Below are 12,498 nucleotides of genomic sequence, written 5' to 3' on the forward strand. Positions count from 1 at the left end.
TGAAATATATCAATATTTAGGGGTAAAAAAAACTAGAAAAACAAAATAGCCAAAAATCTCAAACAATTTGAATGATTTTATTGTAATTTGATGACGCACAGAACAAAGAATTTGCCTAACACTTGTTTTTTTTATATTTGTTGATATCTGTCAATAATAATGCTACAGTGAGTGGGCTATTTTAAGGCATCCCATCTTTTTTCTTTTGAGTGCAGACAGCCTGCCAGTTTAATACAGCCAGCTCAACAACACCATTCACCAATAGCATGGATGGACGAGTAAATAATTGGAGCCGTTTTGGCAAGGGAAAAGAAACGACATATGTGGCATGAGTTGTAAAATGGAAGAAGGAAGGTTCACTGAAGCTGAAGTTAGATGTGATTACACACTTGATGTGTGCTGTATACCTGCTGGACTCCAGCTGCCAAGGAGGAGTTGAATTCCTTGTGTTCAAAAGAAGCCCTTACAGATGGTGCTAGCCCAGATCAGAAGAGCGAGGGAATGGACACTGTACACAGTGCATTTGTGCAGCCGTATTTGGGGCAGGGCACCCTGTTTTGATTATAATCCCCTACACTTCACACATGGACCCCACTCCCAAGTATTGCAGAACTTTGAACTTTCAGCAGAACTTTGCTGTCAAAGCTCTCATGTTAGGAAGACAAATGTACAAATGTACCTTTGCCTAAGGTGCCAAAAACACTAGTGCCTACAACTGTACATGTAGTTCATGATTCCTTTTCTATAAGATGCTGTTCATAGCTTAATGCTTTACAGTACATACACCAAATACTGAAATACTTACACTGTGTACTGAAATGTATACATCATCTGTGTTTTAAATAGTCAATAAACTTTATTCACTTTGCCAGTGCTCTCCTCATCTGGTCACGACAATACATACAACAAATGTTGATATTTTGTCTGATTGACTACTTGTATTTACAGACTTTTACTGACTTGACTGTAACAGACATGTAACAGGTAAAAGAAAAAAAATGAGAAGGTTGTGAATTTGGACATTTTATTCTGCAGACTTCCTGCTGAGCAGCATCAAGGTGTAACTGTGTATGTGTTTAGAACCCTTTATGTTTACAGTTCAAATAATCCAAATATATATATTTGCATCACAGGTTATTTTATTTTTTTATTAAATGACTAAGAGTGTATGAATCTGTTAGTATGAAATATCTTAATTTATATTACATGAACAAAAATATGTGACTATTTTTCTGCATATTGACACATTAAATATAATTCAACATACAAGCAATCACTGCAAAGGATATGGATATGTGTAAACTCCTGCACTTACAGTATATATTATTGTACACTGTAAATAGCTAAAACTTTGTTGGAACAATAATTTCTGACCTGTGTAGTAAAAATGTTTTTTTTTTTAAACTAAATACTGGTAGCAGCTTTTTTTTTTTTTTTTTTTTTATAAATATATAAATGATATTGCCTTTACCTTTTCTAGACATGGACCACTAATGGCATGTGAAAAACTTCCATGCAGGCCTGTAAGAGAGAAGAATGCAATTCGGGACATGATGAGTTAAAGTCCCCCAGTAGCAATTGTTTACACATGGGAGACTGCATGTAATACATCTTAAGACTGTCCCAAGGCAAAACTTTTAGAAGCAGCTGTAAAATGCATTTGTGTTCTTTTTTTTATTTTTATTAATGGTATAGGCATAAATGTGACTATTTGTTCATATTCTAAGTTATATTCCTTAATCATGCAGTTTCTACATTTCTGGAAGCACAGGTTTGCACAACACATTGTAGGGCATAAATATGTATGAAATATATAATCTGGTAACAGTGTACACATCTTATCAGTCAATGTTTGTGCACTGCAATATCAGCCACAATAGTTAAATGATGCTCTAATTTCTTCAAAGTGAATGACCATATTTAGCAAGTGAAAATACGTCATTGTTCATGTTGGTATTGTGATTCGTATTAATGCACCCTGCAAGGAGGAGTGGAAGAGGTGGCAATGAACAGATTAAGGAGAAGTTACAGTAGGAACTCCTGAGTTGTTTCATAAAAGGCATCTAGAGGGCTAATTATGGTAATGGTTATGTGAGAGAGAAAGCTAATGAAGATGGAGTATACAGCTAAGTTATAAAGGACTACGATCAAGCATTTAATATGTCTAAAGTTTCACAGAGGGTGGGGATGGAATTGGACTCGGTGTCTATCCCATTGAGCCATCCGTTTTCAGACCCTGGTCATTTTAGCCATATTAGATATAAGGCTGAAGACTGTTAACTCTGCAGGGGAAAAACTGAAATGCTAAAGTTTAGAAAATGGATAAATACTTTTCCAGTATTGTATCTCCAGAATTTCTTGTTATTGAATAAAGCTGAAATCAAAGTTTTGTTCTTTCTTGCTTCCAAAGCAATTTGTCTTTCAACCAGTTTTAAATAGTAACAAGCAACACTAAGTCTTTAAAGCATTCATTCATTGACATGGTTATAACCTTTTGTTGAAAATGTTATTTGTTAAAATTATTTCTCAACTTTTTTCTTTAACAGCCTAATATTCATGACTCCAAATATCGAGCCTGTAGGATTCTGGGACGTCTTGTGGATAGTGGGTGTCACTGTCTTCATACTGAAGTTTTGTACTATGGGTGTGAAGTGCCTTATTTTATTACTGCCGGCTGCTATTAACCCATATAGATCACGGGTAAGGAACATGCCTTAAAACTATGTATGCATGGTAGACATAAATTATACTTCCTCTCCTATCAAGCATTACGGTCAAAACACAAATTCAGTATCTATTCGTAGAATCTAAAGATACTAGAAGAAGGTTCTGCTAGTGTGATTAAGGTAAATAACAGCTGTGAAAATGTTTCTAATGGGCTTTCTACTTCTCTATCCAGTATCAGTTTGTGTTCCTCTGTCAAGATACTGGTGGACATCTTTGGAAATTTTCAGTTTCTTGACTATCAGTCGTATGGATTAACCTTCATTTCATAAAGGAACAATTAAACTAACACCTTTTTTGAGGAAGCCGTTTTATTTTAGCCAGTTTTAAATCTAGAACTGAGCTTTAGGAGTGCCAGTAGAAGATTTCAACTGTGGAAACCCAATTACAATAAGCTTCTGTAAGAAACAAGTGCTATTTCATCATTATTAAGGAGTTTAGAGAGTTACCATTAGGACATTGTGGTAAAGGTACTGAAAAATGGGGTTTGTAGTCATAGGTGTATAATAAATTATAAATCAGTCATTTCAAACAGTAACAGCTGTTTGCAATGCTAGTAATGTAATGGCTATATTGTTAAATCAATTTAATGGTGTCATGACAAAATGTACCTTAAATAAAAAAAGGGCATAAATTTCTTTTTAAAGCCTGTAAATTTGTGTGATTTTAAACTTGCCTGATGTACATTGGTGTCTACCTGAGCAACTTTTATATACTCTTATATACTATACTATAACTTTTATATATCTCCCATATGATGCCTGCTGTGTAAGCAAGAAAACTGCTATGCACATGAAACAACAAAGTATACAATACACAGGTAGTCCAACTTCTCCAGGATGGCACTTCAATACGTGCCATTGCCAGAAGGTTTCCTGTGTCTCCCAGCACAGCCTCAAGGGCATGGAAGAGATTCCAGGAGACGGGCAGTTACTCTAGGAGAGCTGGACAGGGCTGTAGAAGGTCCTTAACCCACCAGCGGGACTGACCGGTATCTGCTTCTTTGGGCGAGGAGGAATAGGATGAGCACTGCCAGAGCCCTACAAAATTACCTCTGGCAGGCCACTGGCGTGAATGTCTCTGACCAAACAATCAGAAACAGACTTCATGAGGGTTGCCTGAGGGCCCGACATCCTCTAGTGGGTCCTGTGCTCATTGCCGGACACCAGGGAGCTCGATTGGCATTTCCCACAGAATTGGCAGGTCCACCACTGGCACCCTGTGCTCTCACAGATGAGAGCAGGTTCACCCTGAGCACGTGACAGACGTAAAAGGGTCCGGAGAAGCTGTGGAGAACGTTATACTGCCTGTAACATCGTTTGGTGGTGGTGGCACCTTGACTGCCATTAGGTATCGGGATGAAATCCTTGGACCCATTATCAGACCCTATGCTGGTGCAGTGGGTCCTGGGTTCCTCCTGGCCTCATGTGGCGAGAGTATGCAGGCAGTTCTTGGAGGATGAAGGAATTGATACTATTGACTGGGTGCCATGCTTGCCTGACCTAAATCCTATAGAACACTTGTGGGACATTATGTTTCGGTCCATCCAACACCACCAGGTTGCACCTCAGACTGTCCAGGAGCTCAGTGATGCCCTGGTCCAGATCTGGGAGGAGATCCCCAGGACACAGTCTGTCATCTCATTAGGAGCATGCCCCCCCAAAACACATCAGGCATGCATACAAGCATGTGGGGAGCCATACAAACTACCGAGTAAGATTTTGGGTTGCTGCAATGAAATTATGATAAAATTGACTAGCCTGCTGCATCATTTATTCACTTTGATTTTCGGGGTGTCTTTGAATTCAGCCCACTGTAGGTTGATAATTTTCATTCCCATCAAACGATGTGGCATCCTTTCGTTCCTAACATTTTATCCAGTCCATATCAGTATTGATATCCAGCAGGATTTTTTCCCATTGAGATCTGATGCATTTTCAAAGTGTTCCTTTAATTTAATTAAGCAGTTTATTTTCCAATAATGTAGTCCAACCAGGACACACACTGGTTCAATGTCATTGTTGCATATCACAAGTAAATTAGCTGGAATCATATATGAGAACATGCACAGAAGCACTTAATTTTTATGACGGTATTTACAAGTGACAATTTAGTGACAAAAGTAAGATTTTGCAGCTGCATGTATTGCATCTTTCTTTGAATAAATGTTAACCACCTGAAACAAATGTTCTTGGATAATATTTTTGTTTAATTTTCAATATCCTACTAGCAGGGTTACTCCATGCTGCCCTGGGTGGAATCAAGTGCAGGTCCCATCACTAAATAAATTCTCCTGGGAGAAACGTTTGTGCACATGTAGAAATATCTGTTCTGCAATGGAGACATTGAGGAGGAAAAAGTCTTGCAAGATTAGATGGCTTTTAAAAATAGGATGGCTTGGTCCATATCTACATTAACTTGCTCCTGGTGTTGTAGGGCTGCTGGTACATGCTTACTGAGGAGGTCAGTCAGATTTACCAGGCTATTGTGCCAGTTCCTGTGTGGTTTCGATACCTCATTACATACCAGGAAGAGGATGGTTACACAGGATTAACACTGGGAGTTGTCCTGGCTTTGGTCTACCTCATGTTAAAGGTGAGAATATTTTTATTAGGTCTGGGATATAATTTATTGTGTTAATTGTCCTTAAATTCGCCTATCCAATATACTATGAACTAATATTAATATACTGTAACTTTTAATTGGATGATCTGAAGTGCTATGATTTTAAGTAAATTGATACTTTTCAGTTGCATAATTAAAAATGGCTTTAAGAATCTCAAAAAAAAATATATGAAAGAACTGAAAGTTGGGCAGTTAATAGTAGGAGGTGGGAACCACAGAAGTATTTTAGTAATTAGCGGATGAGCTATATTGCTTGTAAAATTTCTGATTTCAGAAAACATGCCCCCTGCATTTATGACATGTTTATGGCAATTAAATGGAAGATGGAAGTAACTGATTTTTATCTCAGATTTTTACAACTGTCTTTCCTGAGGAATGTTACTTATGTATTTATTTCTCTGATGAATGTAGTGGAAAGTCACTCTGATGAAGAAACTGTCATTTTAATCCAGAGTTTCCAAAGAAAATCTTATGTCTGTTGCTATTTAGCATAGCTGGAATGGTTCATAAATATACATTTACTCGGGATGTAAAATGGTTTTTAAAAACAGTGTCTAATTTCCCCTTTGCCATAGTTTTTAGTTTAGGTGAACGTTATGAATGCACAAATGTAAGTCCATACAAATCTCTTCATAGGCAGAGCTATGAAATACTAAGGGCTCATTTATACTTCTTGCTCGGAATGCATATGCGCCCGCCTCATGGCCGCCACGCGTGTTGAGCGTTCATTTGATGCGTCCTCTGAGCAGGTCCTCAGAAATTTACACGACACGTGCGCTAGTTGTAGTACCAGCAAAAAGTCGGGGGGCGCAGTGTGCTAAAAGTTGGAATGTGACGTCAGAGTCTCTGTTTACTATCTACATGTGACAGAAAGCCGCTTTGCGGATCCTACGAGATCGGTGTGCGCGCTTCGATATTTGATGAATGGTTTGATGTGGTGAAACAAAATGCGGACATACAGATGTATTCATGGTGCTTTTATATTCAAGCGTCGCATATTCCCGATCGTAATGACACGATAAGTTTTAAAATTCTCACATACCGTCTTCTGTGCCATCTTTTTTTCTAGGGGTTCCTCTGCTCATGACAGCAGCGAATTGCCAGCAAAAGATCGCCACACTGAGCACATTAAATGTATGATATTCCAACTCTCTGCACATTTAGAATCCTTAGATTTATACTTGATATCACTTTCATGATGAAAAGCATTAAAGTATGTATATTACATTTTACAGATAAATCGGTAATTTCATTTAAATAATGAATAATGTTAATTACACACATGGGGTGACACAGTGGCGGAGCATTAGCGCTGCTGTCTTGCAGGGACTCACATCGCTGATATTCCCTGCCTGGAGTTTACACATTTTCCTGCTGGGTTTCCTCAGTGTGCTCCAGTTTCTTTCCAAAGATATGCAGATTTGGTGCCGCTAAAATGACGCAAGTGTATGTGTGTGCTTGTATTCACCTTGCGATGAGCCGAAGGCATCGTCCAGGGATTGTTTCTCACTCATGCCCAATGCTTGCTGGAATGGACACATCCCTGGATTTAATCAATAAACATCCTTTTCAGAGATATTGCGGTAAGGTGTCATCGGAATTTAATGGGTGTTCTAGGCAATTCACAACACAGAGAAGCCGAACATGTTCTCACCGTGATAATATCTTGCACTGCCGCCTGGCGGATTCCTCCAGATTTACGTAAAGTACCTGCGCACGTATACACCGTACAACGCTTGCATAGCAGGAGCGTCCGCTGCAGCATGCGTCGCATGAAGTATAACTCCGGCCTAAGCAGTGTGTGGCTACAAGTATCAAGAACAATCAACTGGCTCTAAAGTTTTGGTCCTCCCAGATAATTTTGGAAAATTAGAAAATGTCTCCAAGACACCATGACTGATAGTGGCTGTAAAACCACTCCCATCAGTAACACAAATAGCAGTCTAGTGTGACAAAGCCTGCTCATCCCTGGACTATCTGTGTGTTTCAGTGGAGGTAGGAGTTAGTCCCACTCTCTGCAGCAATGGCATTCATCCTTATTAGGCATTATTTTACATTTTTCACACGTGGAACCAATAACAGTTTGTTCTAAGGATCATCATAGATTGTATAGAACTGTACAAGTTCTGTCTCCCCTAAATCCCCCATCCACTGTTAAGCATTTCTTTAGTTTCAGAGTTGAATATATCAATGCTATGAATCAAGGGCTTAGTTGTTTAAATCATTACAAAAATTAATATTCAATTAAGATTCACTACAAACAGAAAATAACCTGAGTCTGAATCTCTCCAACAGTAGCATTTACAAAGCAATCCTAAAGGCAGACAGATTGGCTTCTTTAAAAATGGTAGTCTTGCAAAGTTAATTTTTGTGAAAATTACATGGATAAAGATTTATATATATATATATATATATATATATATATATATATATATATATATAGGAGAGAGATATCTAGATATATATCTATAGGTATAGATAGACCCTAAGACTTCAATTAAAACCTGAAGATTCTGTGCTCCAGTGTTAGTTAATGTTTTTGGTAATTTCACATTGCTGTTAGGCCTCTTAAGACTGCCACTGTTAGCTTCTAGTGAAAGTGCATTTGTTATTTATAATTTTAAAAGCAGAACTTCACATTTTGTTTATATTTATGAGAATGCTTCACACAACAAATGAATTTTGCCATGCTTGTGGAAAAATATTTTTGGCTTCAAGAATACTAAACTTATTCTTTAAAATAGTTAATTTTTACTTTTTTGATCATTTAAGACATGCTGTGATATTTTAATTGCATTTTACGTGATTTAAAAGAAAGTGATGCAAGTTTAAAGTAATGCTTAACTCTTCCAAGTGTGCTGAACAAATTATGCCTAATTCTAGTATTTCGTATCTTCTCAGCTCCTTGGGCTTTATGGGCAGTGGAGCTCCATTCAGAAAGCTTTACAGGTTTTCCTTAACAAACAGGTTAGTTTTTTTTTTGACTTGCTACCAGTTTTCATTCAAGATTAACATGTATGTTGTGAAGCTTTTAATGTTATTATTGTAGGTACTGTTGTAGGGCCATCATCCCGTATCTATTTCATTGGAGTGTTTATAAATGGCAAGAGCAATAGTGCTCCATGCAGAGCCACATATTGATTTAAATAGGTGCAGTCTGAGTGTCTATGGCAACAACTTTGAGAATTATATTTAGTCAAAGCATCTATTTTCCTAAAACTACCTATTCTAGTTCAGGGTCTTTGGGGCCTCAAACTATCCTATCAGTCTTTAAGTTTAAGAGGTACCTACCATGAAGAACAAATGATGCAAATGTTAGAAATGCAATGTCATATCTTTATAACTCAAGTTTAGCTTCTTAGTTAATGCACAGATGATCTCACAATCTTCGAACAAAAGGTAAATGTAGTTATAGGTGACAAGAGTAATGTCTTTGCATTATGTTTTAGCGCTATGGAGTGATGGCCACCAAGCACCAATGTAGTGAAGCTGGTGACGTGTGTCCAGTGTGTCAGGCAGAGTTTTGTGATCCCTGCCTTCTTGTCTGTCAGGTAAGACTGTTTTCAAGGTCTAAATCCACAATATTTAAACGTCGTCCTTGCATTGAGAAATGTTTATGGAGGTAAAAGATTAAATGGTTACATTGTTTCAGTATTTGATAATGGGCCCTAAAACCCTTAGCCATTAGGTTCCAAATCTTTGTAACATCATTCCATGAACAGAACATCAGTCTCGACTGTGTACCTTTTAAGCTAAGTTATTCAGCAACATAAACCCAATTTTGAAAAATAGCTAATTGTTCTCTATGCACACACTACTAATTACTGAAAGAGTATTTCCAAAAGTGCATGAAACTTGTTTATAAGGAAGTCACATGCTTATATTTACAGACATTCTGACATCTAATAGTTAAGTTGGTGGACGCTGACGCCAAGGTGGTTGAAATTCTTAGTCAACTTGTCAGTCATCAGCTATGTGCATTCAAGAGTTAGCATATAGACAGAGATGGGAAATTGGAGGGCAAAAAATCAAAACTAATTCCACACCCCTTGGCTTTGTCTTATGAAACTGTAATATTTTATGCAGTTGCATTCATTTATATGACTGCATCAATGTACCAAGCACAAGAAAACATCAACTGATAACCGGCTCAAGGCAATACAAGCTTTAGGATGTATAAATGTGATTAAGAAAAGTATGGTGCTCATTAGGAGCTTAAACACACTATATGATGAATGATTAATAAACTTGTCATGCTTGTGTTTTCAAAATGGAATGTACAAAATAAAGTCCTGTACTGTTTCATTAGTGGATGGTGGCTTATCATGCTGTTGTGAGCACTAGAAATTGTACCCACTATGCCAAGATTGTTACTCAGAGTGGCAACCTTTTGAAATTATATGCTTTCAAAAGCTGTACTTAAGGCCATTGTGTTATTTTCATGGATTAGATAACAGTGTTATGATATTACACATAGGAATGAACACATGTAGAATATTGATAATGTACTTATGAACTGGAGTTATAATTTGAAACATCCAGCTAAATAACTGTGTAGGAGAAGGCCAGAAGATTGCTAGATAGGTAAGTGGAGATGGTTCTTATTTCTTTATGACAGCAGTGAAAAATTCAGAAGATTTTAAGTTCTCGGACAACAAAATAAATGTACATCTTAATACACAAGAAATGGGTAGGTTATGCAGACATGGTATGAAACATTAAGTTTCTGTATTTTTTTTTATTAATTAAATAACAGTTCTTTAAAATACAATATTCTACTGAGTTGCACAAAGTTCAATGACATTTTGTATCAAAGAAGGTATTATTCTACATCATTTTAGTAGAATATTGTTGGAAATATGTGCAGTTCCTAAAATATATTATCAGGTTTTCAGGTTGATCAGTAGAATGATATCAGCATAGCAAACACTTAATGCAGTTTCAGTATAATGTGACGCTGGCAGGTTTACCTGATACCTTAATCAGAAAAGTTGCAGCTCCACAAATCAAACCCATTTGGAGATTAAAAGCAGAGAAATAGATGCACTCTCATCTTCAGCTCACTGAGACAGCTGTGGAAGAAGCTTGATTTTGTCTTCCTTTAACCATTTTTATGTTGATTTGGACAAATGTTTCCAATCACTGTCAACCTAGCAGATACAGTGAGCCAGTTTTAGTTTCTTGGCTAAAGCGGCCAGGTTTAAGTTTAAAATCTCCTGGTAGTTCGTGGAGTCCATGATGCCACGTATCCTAACTTGGACCCTAGAGCCTTTGGATGAAAAACAGCATCACAGATCATCCATCATAACTGACAGTAGGGATCAGATTATTGTCTGTATTGCCAGCCTTCTTTTTATATCAAACTCACGGTGAGTGTGTGATGCTAAAAAGCTCAATTTTCATTTCGTCGGACCACAGATTATAGTTTCAAGCAAAACTCATGTAGCACTTAGCATACTCCAGGTATATCATGTTTGTGGTTAAATGACTGGAAAGGCTTTCTTCTGGCATGCCTCCCAAATCATCTGTTGGCATGGAGGTGGTGGCATATGGTAGTTTTAGGGACTTGGGGATACCCAGACACTTTTTACTATATTTCTCCAAAGGTGTTCTTTAGGAAATTTTTTTTTTTTAAACTTCATTTGCCATGCTGCTCACCATCGGGTGGACAAAATAAACTAAAGTCCTCTTCCAGGCAAGTTGGTAACAGTTCATTTGATTTTCACTTTTTAATTATTGCCCTAACTGGATTATGAGCATTTTCAGACAAGTAAGAATTTTTATGGCCATTCCCTGACTTAAAGTTCAACACACTTTTCTTTCATTTAAAATGTGTTCTTATCTATCCCATGTTGATGAATGAATAGGGAACGGAGTCTCTGTGCCACCTTACATTTATACCCCAGTGAAACAGGAAGCCATAAATAACTACTTGATAGTTTCTACATACTCTGATTACCTTTGCAAGAAAAATGCTTAAGTTGTACTTTGTTCATAAGAATTCCCAGGGGCACATGTGGATTTGTTAAAAAAATAAATCATTCTGGATTATTTTTTCTCAGATAAATTTACTTCAGTTAGGGCTGGGCAATAAAACAATAAAGATCTATATTGCAAAATAACTTTTCCTCAACAGAAACATAAGACATGGTTCATAGAAAGTCAATTGTCAAAACATGGATGGAATGAGTTCAGACAACACGAAAAGCCAATGATAATGAGAATAGCGCTGTGCCGAACCAATCCTGTGGCTGGAATAGAGTTATAGCCATTTTGAGTTGGGTTGATGCAGACAACATGCAGCTGGCAGCAGCCGCACATGCCAGTACATTAGGAGTGAGACCAAAAAAAAAAAAGAAAATGACGCTAGAAAATGTCAGCGAAAACTTGAAAAAAATCAGGGGTACCGTTGAAGACACCCCAAAAGACAAGGACATTGTTGAAAAGAATGGTGCAAGGAATTTGGTAGTGTGGAGATATTTTGACTCTTTCAGGTCCAACAAAAATCAGAGTAGCGTGCAGTTCAAACTGTTGAAAGCATGTTCCACACAAAGCCAGGTAATGCCACTAATCCTCTGTACCATCTGAAGCAGTGCCATCCTGTAGAGCACACACAATGCCAGACTTTACAGTCCCAGTTTCAAGCATGTGCTGCATTAATGGGGATACCTGTGTCTTTATTTTGTTTTAATTTTTTTTTGCCTTGGAGCATAAGATGACCAAAACTGAGTGAAAAGTCCGTTTTCTCCTTTACTTTTGAAAGCTGCTAGAGTTTGTACTGAAGATATAAACAGAATGTTGTTGTCTATTGATTTGTGAGTTTGTTTCCCAGCCATTGAAAACGGTTTGTATCTATACAAAGGAAATGATACAGCATAGAGGTAGTTTTTTTTTTCTTCAAGATTTTATTTTCTATTAATACCTACTGTATTTGGAACTTACCACAGAATTTGTTTTGATTGTTTTATTGGCTAACTAAAAAGATTAGATATCCAAGCTTTCGTGGCAACTCGGGCCCCTTCTTTAGGCAAGAAACCTGAAAGCTTCAAATTTTGATTTAAGATTTTAGAATTTAGATTTTATTATTTTGGAGTTGACCAACAAATTCATTGTGTTCTGTAAAATTTGAAAGCTTTGGACTGGTGGGAA

General features: G+C 37.2%; 1 protein-coding gene across 3 annotated transcripts in view; it reads left to right on the top strand.

Annotated features, from left to right (window-relative positions):
* rnft1 (ring finger protein, transmembrane 1) overlaps positions 1–12,498 on the top strand; it is a 29,864-nt gene that overhangs the window by 15,484 nt on the left and 1,882 nt on the right. For 2 of the 3 annotated variants that reach the window (XM_028806792.2, XM_051931315.1), the window contains exons 5-8: positions 2,547–2,700; positions 5,161–5,319; positions 8,251–8,316; positions 8,799–8,900. In XM_028806792.2, the coding sequence (XP_028662625.1) occupies positions 2,547–2,700; positions 5,161–5,319; positions 8,251–8,316; positions 8,799–8,900 (481 nt within the window). The remainder of the gene's footprint in view (positions 1–2,546; positions 2,701–5,160; positions 5,320–8,250; positions 8,317–8,798; positions 8,901–12,498) is intronic. The other variant, XM_051931316.1, reaches the window with a different exon arrangement.

Source organism: Erpetoichthys calabaricus, chromosome 8, assembly GCF_900747795.2.
Source record: "Erpetoichthys calabaricus chromosome 8, fErpCal1.3, whole genome shotgun sequence".
In the NCBI taxonomy this organism is placed as follows: Eukaryota; Metazoa; Chordata; class Cladistia; order Polypteriformes; family Polypteridae; genus Erpetoichthys; species Erpetoichthys calabaricus.